Source organism: Humulus lupulus, chromosome 1, assembly GCF_963169125.1.
Source record: "Humulus lupulus chromosome 1, drHumLupu1.1, whole genome shotgun sequence".
NCBI classification, from domain to species: domain Eukaryota; kingdom Viridiplantae; phylum Streptophyta; class Magnoliopsida; order Rosales; family Cannabaceae; genus Humulus; species Humulus lupulus.
Genome location: NC_084793.1, coordinates 136771572 through 136789398, shown reverse-complemented (window position 1 = coordinate 136789398; position 17827 = coordinate 136771572). Strand labels below are relative to the sequence as shown.

The 17827-nt window shown below is 35.9% G+C and overlaps 1 protein-coding gene and 1 long non-coding RNA gene across 2 annotated transcripts; one reads left to right on the top strand and one right to left on the bottom strand.

Annotated features, from left to right (window-relative positions):
• Positions 1–9633: 9633 nt before the first annotated feature.
• Positions 9634–10584, top strand: LOC133822467 (uncharacterized). Its single transcript, XM_062254814.1, has 3 exons — positions 9634–9708; positions 10100–10207; positions 10288–10584. Exons 1-3 carry the CDS (start codon positions 9634–9636, stop codon positions 10582–10584), a joined length of 480 nt encoding a protein of 159 aa, XP_062110798.1.
• Positions 10585–11917: 1333 nt separating this feature from the next.
• On the bottom strand, positions 11918–13883 carry LOC133798174 (uncharacterized). Its single transcript, XR_009875793.1, has 3 exons — positions 13554–13883; positions 13236–13285; positions 11918–12434 (listed from the first exon to the last, which is right to left on the bottom strand). It is a non-coding gene; the product is annotated as an uncharacterized LOC133798174 (long non-coding RNA).
• Between the last annotated feature and the right edge of the window lie 3944 nt (positions 13884–17827).

Below are 17827 nucleotides of genomic sequence, written 5' to 3'. Positions count from 1 at the left end.
ACTCCATTCCCAACCTTCACAAAGTCTGTGTAGAATACTTGTACCATCGAAGAGATTCGACAGCGGTGCTGGGTGGGTACAAAAATATTCTGTGGACAGCGGTGGTCGCCGAATTAAAAATCGCAGCCGCCGACAACCTTCGAATCCAATCGTCGGCAAGCAGCAGAAATTCGAGATCCGTTAAAAGGTGTATGTTCTTTAAATAAATCACTTTCCATTTTAACTTCATCGATTTATTATTTACTTAATATCCATTCAAGTTAGAGACGAAAATTTATGTTTAAAAATGTAGGTGGAGGAAAATTAGGGACCTGAGAAACATAGGCATAGGTAGGGACACAAATGGCATCCTCAAGTAAAAGCCATATATCAAAAATGACAACTTTACTGCACTCCTGAGGTGGGGTTAGAAAATATGTTTAATTCTTCTTACATTGGGGAATACATATTTGGCCATGTACGAATCACAAATTTATTTGCACTCTTTGTTGTACTATTACCTTAATTTGTCTCATCGCGTTTTTTATTAAAATTTTAACTGTCACTTCAATCTAGCTTAAATTTGGTAATCGAATTTATCAAAACACGGAACATGAAAAGAGGAATGACCATGTCCGATGAGGTGAAGATGAAACTGGCCTCCAAGCGTGTATGTAAGTCGGACACCCCCATCTCTTCCTCCTCCAGCTCTGGCACCAAGGAATTCATGGTGGGGAAATCCGACCACAACTCAGACATCATTGTACACCAAGGACAGCATGGTATTCGTAGACCGAACAAATTAAGGACAAGGAATTCAGTGGACACTATCCGATTAAATTCAATGGACCATCTTTCATTTGAGGTACTCAATTTAAGTATATATAGCTCCAATTTCATAAACTCAATTTAAGTATATATAGCTCCAATTTCATATAGGCATTTAGCTGTACAAACACTTATTCCAACGTATTATTAAAAGTCATTCCTAGTCCTTACACCTCTCGTTTGGTTTTACTTGTTTCTATTTTTATGCATACAACATAAAATTTGCTCATTTGTATTGGGAAGGTCGGTGTGGGTTATTTAAATTATCTTAAAATTGAAAATTTGTATTATTATGAGTACAAAATTAATTAATATACCATGTCAGGAGAAAGAGATTGATATTGACGGGGCAGGAGATTGTGAACTAATCATCGAATGGTATGCTAAGCTCCCAAATTCAGTAAAAGATAGAGTTAGAGTGACAGGATTACAACCTTTAGTGGACGGCATAAACCAATCAGAAATGGATGTTGCACTATTACAAGTACTTGGGGAGAAGTGGTGGGACACAACACATACGTTCATATTCGAGAAATTAGGAGAGATGACATTGACCCCCAAGGATTTTAGTTCAATTTCTGGAATACCAGTGCATGGTAACCCATTGAAAATGGATAGACGCATCCACAAAAATATAGAACAACTAACAAAGTTAGTAGGACAACCACTAGCAACCATTGGCAGAAGAAGGGTGAAATTGAGTTGGCTATACACAGCTTATCGCAATATGCAACTAAGAAATATTGAAGAACATGATATTTTAACTAGGGTCTTCATACTCGCACTACTTGGGTGCACTTTGTTTGCACGTTCTAATAAGATGGTGCACTTGTACTACTTACCGTGTTTGGCTAGTATAGGAGATATAGGATCTTTCAATTGGGGGGGAGCTGCATTGGCTTTTATGTACCAGCAAATGGATGACTTATGTAGACACAACACACACTGCATGGGAGGCCTTTGGAAAGCATGGGAGGTAATACAAAATCTCTGTATGAGGCATGTTTGTGTTGCCATTTTTCTAGTCATCATAGAATGTTGTATAAAACATTAATTTTTAATATATTATTGAAACTTAACAAACAATTTTCTTCTTATAACAGGTTTGGGCAAGGGAATACCTACCGTGTGTGCGTGTTACACCACAATCGATATCATCAAAAGTCTTTCCACGAAGCCTTCTGTGGAGTAATTGCCCTCCACCAACAATGGGGATTGCGGCCCTGTTGAAGTACTATAGGGAAAAACTAACAAATCTAACATTGGACGAGGTAAAATCAAATGTACGCTATGCTAGCATATAGACTGTAATTATGAAACCAAATTCACTAAATTTCTAATTTAACCAGGTTGACCTCTGTCCATGGGGAGATGAAGAAATTCAACCTTACTATGTTGCCCTAAGTGAGGTAGCCAACTCCAGTCGAATCTTACTGGTTGGCCCGAACGGAGCAGAGTGGTATTTGGGGGAGCGAGTTTCAATGCAAAGTTGTGGAATTGTTCCCAACCGAATACCACAACTACCACCCAAGTCAATGCTTGTTCGAGAAAAACTGGTCATAATTACAAAGCCGTGGTGTTTGTCTGGTAAATCGGCATCAGAATTCTGGGAAGAACAAACAAAGGAGAACTGTGAAAAGTACAAAAGAGAAGTTTTGTGTACAATAACACACCACAAGGTATGTTATTCAATTTGATGATGAAAGTTAACTTCAATATTATAAATCACTTGGTATGTGAACTGTGTATTTTTGTATTAAAAAATTTTAATCTCACTTTATCTCGCTATGCCACGAACTCCAAACATTATTTATTTTAATTATAGTACAAAAAGACACATCTATGTCTCAGCTGCATCCTTCATTCTAGCATTCCATAAACTTTTTCTGAATATTTAGAGCAATCTTATGTATTTTTTTCAAATTCAATATTAGGTAACACAGTCAACACCAAAAACACTTATACGAAAAATAGATATGGTTCAAAGAGAGTTAATGCGGCAAATGATTACAACAACGACTGCCTTGAATAATTACAAGTCCATACTTGAAAATGTCCACGAGGAAATGGTACCTTAAATCAAATAACAATCCACAAGAATAGGAATTATATTTAAATCAAAACTAATTGAAATTAATCAAATTGCAGGTTCAATGGACAGGTGAAGACAACGAAAGTGATTTCAAAAGGGACAACTAAGGAGATTAAATGGACTCCATCAACAATTCATATACTGGGCCCGTGGGGCAGCAGCAATAATAAAATTAAATTAATACTTGTTCTTCCTTCACTTTTAGAACATAATTACAATCATCAGGTTGTTGTTTATTAATGAACATTTATATGTCTACTTTAAAAACAACTATTGTTGCCCAAGTTCTGTATTATTAATTAATAGGACCACTTGTGCTGAAGTTTTGTATAATAACCAGTTTTTGAATCCAAGTAACATCCAAAATTAGTGACTGCTTCCTATAGTTGTTTAACAGTTTCATGGTTGAAATATCAGCCACGCGTGTGGCTCATTGGTTAAGTTCAAACATCTTTATTTTTCACCAATTTACAGCCTGAACAACACCAAGCTTTTCCCTAATTTTGTCAATTGAAATCACTATTATTTCAAAAAAAAAAAATAGCTACTCCAAAGATTGTAGACTGGACAAAGAAATCCAAAATAAGGTATATTAACTATAAAATCATTGATAAATTGCAATATATTACAAAACTTAAATCAACACATTCATTGATTCCAATACACTTCAATATCTTCTTTTTCTTCTTCCTTAGCGTAGCTTTCTAACTAATGCAATCCTTGCATTTCATAATTCTGTGCCTATTCACATTACTCACAAAATTACAAAACAAAGTTAACAAACGCAGGATGCTTTCTCTATTATAAAATCTCTTCTTTTGTTCAGTGAAGATGTCAAAATTAGTGCCCCTATAACCTTCCAATCAAACTCCCGCGGTACCTAATACAATTCAAACATTAATTATTAGTAAAATTATATTTTCACACAATTTTTTTTAAACATTCAGATACACTAACATATAATGGTCCTATTCGAATAGGTATTCCAGGAACATAGTCATCAACCACATCATCTGCTTCATCACCTAACACTCCCTTCACATATTCTTGTAGAAGCATTCTTGTGACATACACACTGCAATCATAATCAACGCATTTGTATCGATGGGAAATAGGTTCACTTATACTAAATTGTGTAAAAGAAAAATCGGATCTGTAAACTTTTTTGAATTGTTCACTGAATGCATTGTCCATGGAGCATAGCTGTTCACAAAAGACACAAAAAATATTCAAAATGTGTAAAAAAATGATAGTTCATAAATTTTGAAACATTTCTAAAAAATAAAATTATAATGTGAATAAAAAAACTACACAATATATACAAACCATCGACATAATTATGCCACCACATAATAAATACGAAGGAATGCTGAAGTTATCGAACACATTAACTTTCTTCTCAAACATATTGATTACGGCTAGAAACCAATGTCTTTTAGCAAGCACAGGCACGTAAACCTGCCAGATACTCATCAATAAGAATTACTAAAATCTCATAACAATAAAATAGGAAACCATAAATTATATTCATAAAAGTAATCAATTTAACCTTTTCCAACTGATCAACCTCTCCACACCATTCAAACCATGTCTTTTTATTACTTATAGTACTATAGCATAAACTGTCTGGCCGCTACAAAAAGAAAATTAAAAAAACCAAACAATATTGTCATCAACATGGCATACAAAAAGAACAACAAAATTCTTTTAACTAATACAAACCGATAAAGCTGTCGGGATCCACCAGAATCTCATCTTTTTCCTATTCTTTTCCACTTCAACCGCTGATAAAATATCAATCATACAGTTCACAACCTTCAACATTAAAAAACTTGTCACATATTAGTTAATGTGAGTATAAGTCTTCATTGACCAACCTCAAAATTACAAATTTATTTAACATCCTCACTCTTGCGCTGCATAGTTCTTTATCTCCTAAACTCAAAAAATCAGACCTCCGCCCAACTACTTTGTCTCCCAAGAAAACTATCTCCCTTGTAAATGAAAAAATTAGTTCAAATAATTATATAATCTGTTTAAATATAACATGGCCAAATATTTAAATACAAAGCATTCAAAAGCTTACTCCGGAGGTAATTTCGAGTCCATCACATAGTTCAACAACTTTTCCTCAGAATCGTTCAACAACTCCAAATTTGACCACTTTGTTCGGCTTAAGAGGTCTCCACTAATGCAACAACGATCCAAAGTATACTAAATTCAAACACCACAAGTTAAGTAGATTCTAAGATCATTCCAACTACATGTATTTGTATTGGATTTAGTACACCAAAATCAAAAAAATATAATCAACAATACCTTCCCAACAATTTTATCAACTTCGCTATCTTCAATGTCATACATACCACAATCAAAACCACTACCTCCAAATTTCAAAACCAATTTCCTTTCATCCTCAAAGTGCCATTTTATTTTTTCTTCAGTCGTCGACAATGAAATCCTATCACAATGTTTGCTCTCACTAACAATATCTGTAAATTTTTCCAGTTCCATACATAAATCATTCCCTTCTACACAGCTAGACCACACTTTCTCACTATGATTAGATACACCACTCTTCTTCTCCCTACCCACTTCAGGATCAAATAAAATCTTATCATTCAAACTATTACCATCAACACCATCAACCTCTAAATCATTCATTTCTATAGTAAAAGTACCAATATTGGAAGGCCCCTCTCCAATTTCTACACCCAACTCATCGCAACCAAGCACACTAGGCAACTTATCAACTTCTCTTATCTCATTTAAGTCAACCAAACGAACCTCCTCCGACTCAAGTTGAACATTTTTAACCCCCCCATCAACGGGATCAAGTTTTCGCAACTCCAATTCCACTTGTAATGTTTTGGATTTAGATAACTCAACCTTTCCCAAATTCATCGATGGTGTTCCTACACTAAATTTATCTTCCAAACGACCCACCTCCACCATATCTACATTTGCACCATCCAATTTACTCAATTTCTCACTCACAATGTTACATTCACTCATTACCAAAGATGCCTTCTCCAAAAAAACTTCAAAAGAATTGCCCTCTTCTCCTTCTCTAACCTCAGACAAACGAAGCTGGGAAACACCATGTCTAAGAGATGCAATTTCCTGCTTCAATTCCTTCACTTCACTCTCATGTGAATTCAATGCCAACAAGATGTCCCCTAACTTTTCCCTATCCATAGTTGCCTACAATAACAAAGAATTTCTTTCCATAATTATAATTATTATATAATAATTTAAATTGGTTATCGACATTTACACATCATCAATGGTGTCACATTAAAATAATAATTGCTTCACCAAAATATCAGCTTCGCCTAACATATTGGAGAAACCCCCAAAATTGGGTAATATATTAACAACAGTAAAAACACTAATTTTAAACGACTTTAATTCCCAATCAAAACGAATTGCAGTCTATTGTTAAACTTTAGTTTTATATGGAATATGTTGGAATATGTTGTCCCTGGTTTTATATATAACAATATTATACATAGCTATAACCACCACAACCTTTTCCAATTCATGGGAATATATTTCAAATAAGTTTTCGCAGACTACTTCAGAAAAAACCAACAAACCGAAGGGAAGTCATGAAATCATGTATATATATATAAAATAATAGAAATGCTTTAATACTTAACAAATCCTTAGCAAAAGGTCAATCTACTCAACTACATAAACGGTACCTCTTCATCAACCTGATACCATAAATGACACCTTCCATGCATAAACATCATTCACTGAAAAATCTTCTAATGGGTTCAATCCATAAACAGGCAAAGATAGTCTAGCTAACAATAATTTAAGCCAAAATCTTCATAACCAACCTTGAGTATCTGTGGGTAAGAAAATATCAAAGCTTGGAGAGATTCACTGAAAAATAATACAAATTGCAGGCTACAGAGAAACTTTGTATATACCTGATCTTATGAGATGGGCAGGTTCGTGAAAGCTAAATTAATGGCAAGAAAATGATAATTGGACTTCAAGATATTTGAGTTTTGAAGGAAGATGATAAAGAGTCAACAAGGGTTGGGTTGGAAAGCTTAGAAATGGTAGCCATGGCGAAAGGCTGAGAAAGAAGTGGAGAGAGAGAAAGTTGGAATCCACCAAAGCACGGTTTGGAAAGGCATGATGAAAACAAGTCAAGAAGAGAGAGAAAGAATTATTTTAACAACAAAGCAATGGTTAGAAAAAGTGCAGCTAGGGAAAGGTCTAACGTTCTACTGTGCCTCTATAAAGTTTTGGCCATTGATTAGAATATCAATGGTATGCAATTGAGCCGCACTGATATGAGCTGTTAAAAAGTCTGACAGTATATATATATATATATATATCAAAGCCGTTCAATTCATCTAACGGTGAAAAAAAAAGAGTCTCCACCGGTGGAGACGTTTTTCCGTCTCCACTTAAGCAATACCCTATATATATAGGGTATTGCTCAAGTGGAGACGGTAAAAACGTCTGCACTGGTGGAGACGTTTTTTTTCCACCATTTGATCAAATGAACGGCTTTGATATTCATTAAGCTATATATATATATATGTCAACTTCAATCAATCAATCTCTCTTATATATAACATAACTACCCTTTTTTACAATCAATCAATCAATATCTCTTATATATAATATAACCATTTTTAATATCTCTTATATATAATATAACAATTTTTATGTACCTCGATAGAACTCGATGTACCTCGATGCTCAGCTCGATAGGTCCTTAAAAATCATGATTTTCAAGAAAAAAACATCTGCCTCGATAGGACTCGATAGAACTCGATAAGTCTCTATGCAAATCGATGCAATTGATAGAAATTGCATAACTTTTCACTCAGGTGTCCGTTGGAGGTGATTTTTTTTTTGAATTTGGGTATTTTCTTGAGATCTACACGTTTGGGATATGTAAACACACATTTGGGAAGTTAAAAGTTTGAAAACATACCCAACTTTGAAAATATAATGGTATTGTTTTTTAACTTTGGTGTGTTTTCAAGTTTTCAACTTCCCAAATGCATGTGTAAACATATTAGACGTGTAGATCTAAAAAAAATACCCAAATTCAAAAAAAAATCACCTCAAACAGACACTCGAGTGAAAAGTTATGCAATTTCTATAAATTGCATCGATTCCTATCGAGTACTATCGATTTCTATCGAGACTCGATAGAACTCGATAGAAATCGATAGGAATCGATGCAATTGATAAAAATTGCATAACTTTTCACTCAGGTGTCCGTTTGAGGTAATTTTTTTTTTGAATTTGGGTATTTTTTTGAGATCTACACGTCTAATATGTTTACACATGCATTTGGGAAGTTGAAAACTTGAAAACACACCAAAGTTCAAAAACAATACCATTATATTTTCAAAGTTGGGTATGTTTTCAAACTTTTAACTTCTCAAATGTGTGTTTACATATCACAAACGTGTAGATCTCAAGAAAATACCCAAATTCAAAAAAAAAATCACCTCAAACGGACACCTGAGTGAAAAGTTATGCAATTTCTATCAATTGCATCGATTTGCATCGATTCCTATCGATTTCTATCGAGTTCTCGATAGAACTCGATAGAAATCGATAGGAATCGATGAAAAGTTATGCAATTTCTATCAATTACATAACTCTTCACTCGGGTGTCCGTTTGAGGTGATTTTTTTTTTGAATTTGGGTATTTTTTTGAGATCTACACGTTTGGGATATGTAAACACACATTTGGGAAGTTAAAAGTTTGAAAACATACCCAACTTTAAAAATATAATGGTATTGTTTTTTAACTTTGGTGTGCTTTCAAGTTTTCAACTTCCCAAATGCATGTGTAAACATATTAGACGTGTAGATCTCAAGAAAATACCCAAATTCAAAAAAAAATTACCTCAAACGGACACCCGAGTGAAGAGTTATGCAATTGATAGAAATTGCATAACTTTTCATCGATTCCTATCGATTTCTATCGAGTTCTATCGAGAACTCGATAGAAATCGATAGGAATCGATGGGCCTCGATGGTCCGTCTTTTTGGGTAGCTTAGGGAATACCTCGATAGGCATCGATAAAGATCGATGGGCCTCGATGGTCCGTCTTTTTGGGTAGTTCGGGGAATACCTCGATAGGCATTGATAGAGATCGATGGGCCTCGATGGTCCGTCTTTCTGGGTAGCTTAGGGAATACCTCGATAGGCATCGATATAGATCGATGGGCCTCGATGGTCCGTCTTTTTTTTTTTTAGCAATCCAAGGGTCCGATCGGATGCATTTGGGATCAAAGAGCTCACACATGGTCCGATCGGATCAAATTGCTAAAAAAAAAAAAAAAAATTGGGGCGCAACCAAATTGAGGATATTCAACAACCTGTCTCTATACCATGATGATTTTGCAACACATACAAAGGGAGCTTATGTTTTCATTGTATCAAGAAAATAGAGTTTGAAGAAGTCACAAGACAAGTTCTAATCCGATAGGCATCGATAGAGATCGATGGGCCTCGATGGTTCGTCTTTTGGGGTAGTTTAGGGAATACCTCAATAGGCATCGATAGAGATTGATGGGCCTCGATGGTCCGTCTTTTTGGGTAGTTTAGGGAATACCTCGATAGGCATCGATATGACTCGATAAGGGGCCTCGATGACACTCTCGGAATTTTAGAACATACCTCGATTGGAATCGATAGGACTCGATGATACAAGACTTTTTTAATTTGAGAACAAACTGATATGGATTACAAACAGAGAACTCTGTTTCGGAAGAGAGTTTCGGGAGAGAGAGAGAATAGTTCTCTGTTTGTAATTGTGAGAGAATAGTTATCTGAATGGGTTGTGTCAATGGATTCGGAATTGTGAGGGAATGAGAGAGAGTTAGAACAAGGATAGATCACAACCGTTAATTTGATTAAATGGTGAAAAAAAAACGTCTCCACCGGTGCAGACGTTTTTACCGTCTCCACATAAGAAATTGCCTATATATATATGATGCAGACTCTACGTAAATTTATATGTGCCCAGGCCAATTTGGATCGTCAATTTCACCTCTTTTTCTTTTTTGTTATCATAATTAACACCACTTTCTATTCTTCAAAGAAATATAACAACTGAGGAGATAGATAAAATAAAAAAAAAGTCTTTGATTCCATGTTTGAGGTTGATGAATATATATATATAATATATATATATATGATCTCAGGCTGCGATCGGTGGATATATGGTGGCATTTGCTGGACAAAAGTACGCAGCAAGATCACAACTCATTTTAGTTGCAGACGACGCACACATCATAACAAGTTTTGCTTTGGTAATAAATTTAAAATAAATGATAAGTAGTGTTGTTTTGATGATTGAAATAAGATATGAGTGATTTTTATTGATGATCAGGTACTGGAATTTGATAGGGGTACTCTGGTAAACTTCCACTGTAGAAAGTTTGGGTGCGCAGATTGCGCAAGGGACAAGTCATTTGTGTGCCTCAATAAAGAAGACTGTGCACTGCAAAGGTCCAAGTGTATAAATCAAGAAGGGACTTTTGAGTGCCCTATAAGCATACAGTTGACATTCTCTGGCACTGGCAAGAATCTTAATACCCTCAATTCCTTGTATGAGCTCAAGATTCTTCGACACAACTCCCTCCTTGGCCTCTTTCACTCTCTTACTCGTTCTCTCCTCACCAATTAGAACACACTTTTCTCAACTTCAATTTCTTAATTACTTTGGTATACATTTTTAATAGAAGTAGCTTGTATTCAACTAATTAACCCTTTCCTAAACATAAACAAAAGAAAATTTGCTAATCATGTATCTAATATGCTATTATTTATTGTCTTCTTCTTTATTTGTTAGAATGCGGTTTATTTATATTGATATTTTTTGTAGAGGTATGTGATGTTATTGATTGAATTTAAGTTAATTTTGTTTCATGATAATTTAAGTTAAGCTTTATTGTTTCTTGTACAAGTGTGCAAGTTTGATTGATTCTATCGAATGTGAATTTGGCTATTTTGAAAAATGTAATCTATTTTTTTTTTTAAAAAAGTAAAAGTAAATATTCATTAACAGGTCAATCGGACATAGTAGTCAATTAGACATACTAAGGTAGTGAATACTTCAACTACAGTCAAATGTTGTTTGAGAAAATAAGACATCAACACTCATAAGAAGAGTGAGTCATTGAAGAATGTGAAGATAAGTGCTTATGTGAAGTTCAATGAGAGTATGAACTCAATGCATATTTACTCTTATTGATGGTTTGAGCTGTAAGTTTAGAGTATTTGAGCCAAGGTAGAGATGTTGAGTATTGACTCAAATTAATTATGGTTTTTATTTATAGTGTTTTATATTTTAGGTAATTATTAATTTGTGTATAATGAGTGTCTTGTTATAAAAGTTGTCTTGGTGCCCAAGTTTTACAACTCTATAAATATGTATTTGGTGTATGTGAAAGTGTGGGCATTTGAAGAGAGTGTGAGAGTCAGTTTTGAAGAGAGAAGTGAGTGAATTTGAAGTATTGAGAGTGTGGGAGTAAATTTGGAGATTGAGAAACAAAAGGTGTATTGAGTTTTGGGTGGAGAGATTGAGAGAGTTTCATTTATCGCCGATAGAAATCCGCTTGTTGTCTGTATAACCTCTACCAACGATATATTGTCACTAGAGTTATCAATACAGCCTAATCGGTAAAAAAGTCAGTTCTACCGATGACATACAAAAAGTTGTCGGTATATTGTCGGTAAAAGCCTTTATTTAGGAATCTTCTTCATGCTTTAATTCTTAACATAGTAATACTAGTTCCTTTCTTGTATTATTTAGGAATCTTCTTCATGCTTTAATTCTTAACATAGTAATACTAGTTCCTTTCTTGTATTATTTAGGAATCTTCTTCATGCTTTAATTCTTAACATAGTAATACTAGTTCCTTTCTTGTAACTAGTGTTGAGCACGCGCAACTCACTACAAAAATTAAAAAAATTAATATTATAATAATTTTTAAAACTAAATTTTATATTCAAAACAATGAAAATGTAAAATTGTTCTTTCATATATTATTAGCATTAGGAACATCTGATACAAGTATTAAGTTTAAAAGTTGGACTATTTACATCTAATACAAACAAAAAATTAGTTGCCTACATAACAGAAGAAATAGACTTTGTTGAGTGTCATTTTAGTTGCTTTGATCAGAAATATTGGTTGATGTCGAGTTAGATTCAGTTGATGTTTCAGCAAGTGGAGTGGTCGTATTCAACAAAGAGTTAAAGGTAAACATTGTTTAAAATTGCACCTTGCTCTTTTGTGGCTTTTATATTGATTATGTATTCTTCGTAACTGAGAGTGTAGCTAGTGTTTTTATGTTCATGATTCCATCCATGGAAATCTTTGCACCTTACTTAGAAGCCCTACAACATTCGTGGTATATGTTCATGTTATCTGTCAATCTCTTCCCGGGCTCCATCTCATGCATCTCCACCATTTTCCATAGTGTATGCAATGTTATGACCAATGACAGCTCTAGGATAGCCACACCAAGACCCCTGAGAAAGATAATAGTCTCAAGAAAGCTTATTCCTTGTACCCAACCAATTACAATAAAATGGTAGTAGTAGCATAGTGCATCATTTATATTTTCTGATAATGTACGCAGATTCAATGTTTAAAATACTTACTAAAATTTATCCCAAAACTCATCACTCCAATCATCCAAGACAGCTTAAATTATACTAATACACATTGCATTATCCCCTCATTTGGCTTATATTATCAGTAACAATTCCAATGAAAAACAGATAACAACAGAACAGTAATATATTGTCCCAATAAATGTCTTAAGAATCAAAACCAACAGAGCATGAGAATTAAAACCAAAATCGCATACAAATAATAAAAATCTCAGAAGTTAGAAACAACAAAGAAGCCTAAGAAAATGTACCAGAATGTGAGTCATCAACATACAATCAGATGTAATGTACCCGAATGTGAATCATCACCAGAAGTTTCATACCAGTGTTTAATACCCAAATCTGATGTAATTCACTCCAAAGCCATAGTGTCATACCAACTACCAATTTCTTACGTTTACAGTGAAGCGGCTACGAATGAAGCCAAAAGAAACTCTAAAACAAATTCTTCATCAAAATTCCAACAAACTCTAAAAAAAACTTACAATTATATTTCTTCATCCTCATATATATAAATATATATAACATCAATTTACTGTGGTTGAGTTTAGTAATACATAATACACATTCATGGATTCAATGCATACTATTACTAATTGTGTTGCAAAGGGATGGCAACTAACAAAACTAGTTATAACGCATAACTCTAAAACTTACTGTGAGAGGCCATCCTTTTAAAGTCAAATTGCTTCCTCCTTGATTTGACACTAAACAATAAACCACAAGTTAGCTCTAATGATCATAACAAATATATATAAAATTTCTAGAAATGATGTATTCCTCAAGTTCAAGCACGGTAATAGGACATGCAAAATATAATATGTAGATGCCAAAGCACCGAGATGAGAAATAAAAATATATAATGCTAGTACAGCCTCCGCCACTTAACAACAGAGCCCCGAAAAAACACCAAAAGTCAGCAAATACTTTCTCTATTTTAAATACAGGTATAAAAAATGAGCAATAAAAACTTACTGTTGTAGCTGTACGAGGAACGGCTCACTGTAAAACCAGCCCCCGTCACGCCAACCATCGCGCCGTCGGCGTAGAAGCAGTGGCTCGCCGTCGCCGTGGGCCATGAATAAAATAGATATATACATACATGAGATGAGGAGGAGAGGTTTGAGTACAGGCGGTGGACAGATTTGGGGAGAAAATTGGCTTAGGGATTTGGAGGAATGAGAGAAGGATTTGGAGAGTGAAAATTGGGATGAAGAAGAGGTTCTGTTTTGATAAATATCGCAGACCCATACCTCGGCAAAGGTACTTAAAATTTTTGCAACCCACTCAATGTGCCCCGTGTCTCAAAATTCCTCTACGGACAACAACATATTTGATGTTGTCGGTGAAAAACCTAAGTTTTAACCTATGTTTCCAATTTTACAATATTCATCTAGATTGTATCTTGAAATATACTTGAATATTAACAACACAATTATAAGAGTTGACACACGAAATTACAAGCTTTATCTACACTGAAAACTCATTCCAGCCGACTAGTGCTTAGGTTCCCTGAACCAGGTAATAACTCTCACTATATTCAAAAGTAATTTTACATAAACAAGTTCAAGAATCAATATGTAAAGCTGTACAATCTATATCAAAATACAGTGAAACTTTTTACCCTAAACAACCAAATTCCTTGGTTATAAATGCAAGATCCCCTTGCTTCAATGTTGAACTCCCTTCAACAATATCTCAAATCTAAAAACCTTCCGATCTAAAGCATCAAGACCCAGCTGAACTCCTTCAGCAATCACGGCTTGATTCCAGAGCTTGCACAGAAACCTTCAACCATCTTCAATGGAGTTTCTTGCCGAAATCTGCAAAAATCAATAGAAGAAAAAGAAAGGAAACAAACCAAAAGCACACAAACACAATCTATCGATCAAGGAGAGTTAGTTGTAATTAATTAACCAGGTCAATATATATCATTGGCTGCAATTAGGTATAACCCAGAACCAACTAACAGTTGTTACTCACTAACAACCTTGCTTTATACACATGCTGACGTGGACACTCACTAAAAACGAATAAACTCCCGACAAACCAAAAGACCATTCCAGACACGACTGGACCTAATTTGTCATACCCAAAATATTGGTCCTTACAATCTCCCCCTTGACAAATTATGGTCAATGACAAAAAATAGTGTAAATCAAAAGATTAACTATGCAACCAATAATAGTCTAGACAAACAGTAAACAGAGTCTTAAACAGCCAAAATACGAACAAAATATAAAAAAGTATGTGGAATCAGTAAACAGAGTTTTAAACAACCAAAATAACAAACGAAGTAATATAAGGTCATCTCCCCCTTCATTGAGCATAATCTTTGAGCACAATCAATTGACAGCTGCATCAGATTGCTCCCCCTGGAGAGGTGCAGTCGAATCAGGAGCCTGAGGAATTGCATCAGGAAGCTTTGGTGGAACGGATGTGTCCAGCGTTGTGTCAGCATGAGGCACTATGGATGAGACTGGGGGCACCTGAGATGCAACCGAAGCAAGAGTAGTGGACTCCCCTTAAATAGGAACAGAAGACGCAGGAGCCACAGAAGATGCGCCAAAGGAGTCCCGATGAAATGCTGGTGGAGAAACATCAATCGAAGGGGATAACTGGGAGCCATACTCAGACTGAACAACCAGAGCCTTGACAACTTGGACAAGCTTGTACATAGATGCTTCAAAGGCCATTTGCCACTTCTGATCTTTCTTGTAACGTTTAGTGAAGGCCTTGAACTCGGTATATAACTGGACTTGCCAACTAGAATCAGACAGACCGTTAAACATAGGAGCTTTGAGCTTAGACGGCTGCGAAGAAGAAGGAGCAGTGGAGGAGACCTTCTTGTTGAGAGTTGCCATAAAACTTTTAGACAAAACAGGATTGGGAACCTGGAAGTCATGAGTGGTCAACGGCGGTTTGGCAGGTTGAATAATCTGCTGAATCAGGCTTGGATAGGGCAACTTGTTACGAGTACCAGTAGAGGAAGCGACATCAACAATTCGATCATAAATGAGAGTAGCCAAATCAATCGACACGCCAGTACCCACAGCATATAAAACTTCCCAATCTCAAGTGTAACAGATGAGAGGTAAGAATTGGGAAACAAATTATACAAGGCCACACGATGAAGAACCCGATAGAAAGGAGTCAACTTTGTCACAGGAATATCATGATTCCCCCAAACATAATCAGGCTGGCCAGTTAGAACATGACCCATGGTAGATTGATCTGGACTGTAGGACTTATTATATTCAGGTTTAAGAACTTTTGGAACCTTGAGTGCACGAGATATAGTGGACGGTGCAAATTTTATACGACTACCCCTTACAAAAGCAGTAAGACAGTCCTCATTTTTCCCATCTATAACAGACCTATCTAAATTAGCATAAAATTCCCTAATGAGAATGGGATGAGGAGACACCAATTTGGACATTGTATTAACCCAATGCCTAGACTGTAAAAGTTCAACAAAATCAGGAAAATCCTCCAAAACAACAGTATATTCAGGCCACAAGTCTCTCACAGCAAACCATCTCTGATAATGCGAGGCCTTGGTAGCATCAACAAAGTATTGAATAGATGATGGATCAACAAAAAATACAGAATCCTTAGAACTAGAGGTAAGCTTGGACTTTTTAGGAGAGGATGCAAACGGAGTATCCTTGGGCTTACGTTTTGTAGCCGATGATTTTTTGGGAGGTGATGACACATGCATTTTAGCTTTTCCTTTGGACTGCACAGGAACATGGGGTTTGGGGGTGGGGGTGGGTTGAGGTGTGGGTTGGGGTTTGGGTGTGGGTTGGGGTTGGGGTGCGGGTTTGGGTTGGGGTGTGGGTTTGGAGGCAGACCGAGTCTTGGGGGTTTTGGTTAAGGACGGCTTACACATAGAAGGCGACTTGGGAGGAGAAGGAGATGGTGGGTTTGGGTTTGGAAATGGAGAGGATGCAACAGGGGAATACGCAGACACGACAGAGGAACGAGTAACACGTTTAGGTGAAGATACAGAGACGGGCGGAGAAGACTTACCAACGGAACAAGGCGGACGGGCATGGAGTACATTGACCGAGGGACTGAATGGAGGAACAGACGCAGTCACCACCTCAGGAAGGGACCGCGACGGTAGGCGGAATCGGAACAATGGCCATAGCCAAACTAGGATCAAGAGCAGGGGACACAACCCGACCAGGCGATGTGGCGACTACAGATGGCTCAGATGGATCCACAGAAGATGGGACAGCTACCTCCGGAGGAGGAGAGACAGGCGCATCCGCGACATGAGAAGGTCGGACACTTGAATGACGGCGATTGGCTCTTTGCTTCATAATGCCAAACGGGTTTAGGGTTTCTGCGATTGGAACACTGTAAACAAAACTCACACAAGCTCAAGTGATGTTATACTTATAGAAAGACCTTATGAATTCCCCTACAAGAAATTGATCGTGCAAAAAGAATGACAAAGCCCATTAAAAAGTAACCCACACTAATATATGAAAGACCAAACAAGATATTTTTTGTTTTGTAAAAAAAAATGAAACAAGAATAGAATCTAAACAGCCAATGTAAAAAAAATATTCACACTTGAATGGCAGGAGAGATATATGAACAACAACTCTGATAAGCTCAACATGGATTAAAATATCTGATCAAAATATATACTTCATGCTTACAAAAAAGAATGGGAAAAGTTTGTGATATATACACTCTGAAAAACACTACCTAAGTAAACACACAAAAATTTTCTTAACAAGAGATTTGAGCCATTATTTTCATTTGTGTGTGCAAAAAGACCTCATGTGGACCAAAATCATTAAGTGGTCCACTCACTCAACATGAAAAACCTTTTTTTTTATGTATTTTTATTTGATATATCCTCTTTTGACATCAAACACTCTGATTTTTCCAAATACCCAGCACTGGCTTTCACTCATCATCAAAGATGTAGCCATCTCCTTTCTTTTTATTTTGCTCATCAAATACCAAGAGGAGGAGCAAACTCCTCAGGGCATATGATGGTACAAAGGAAGCTCTTCCCATTGCATCCAATAATGGTAGCCTTTTGAGCTGGAGAAAATAAGGGCTCAATTCTAAATCTTGGGGAAAAAATAGTGTGATTAAGAAGCAGTGACCAAGAAAGAAGTAATTCACACAAACTTAGGAAAAAAAAATTTGTAAAGCATGAAGAAAAAAAATGTGACCAGACGAAACACCAAACCTCGCAGATGGTGCAGAGACCAATGCTGGTT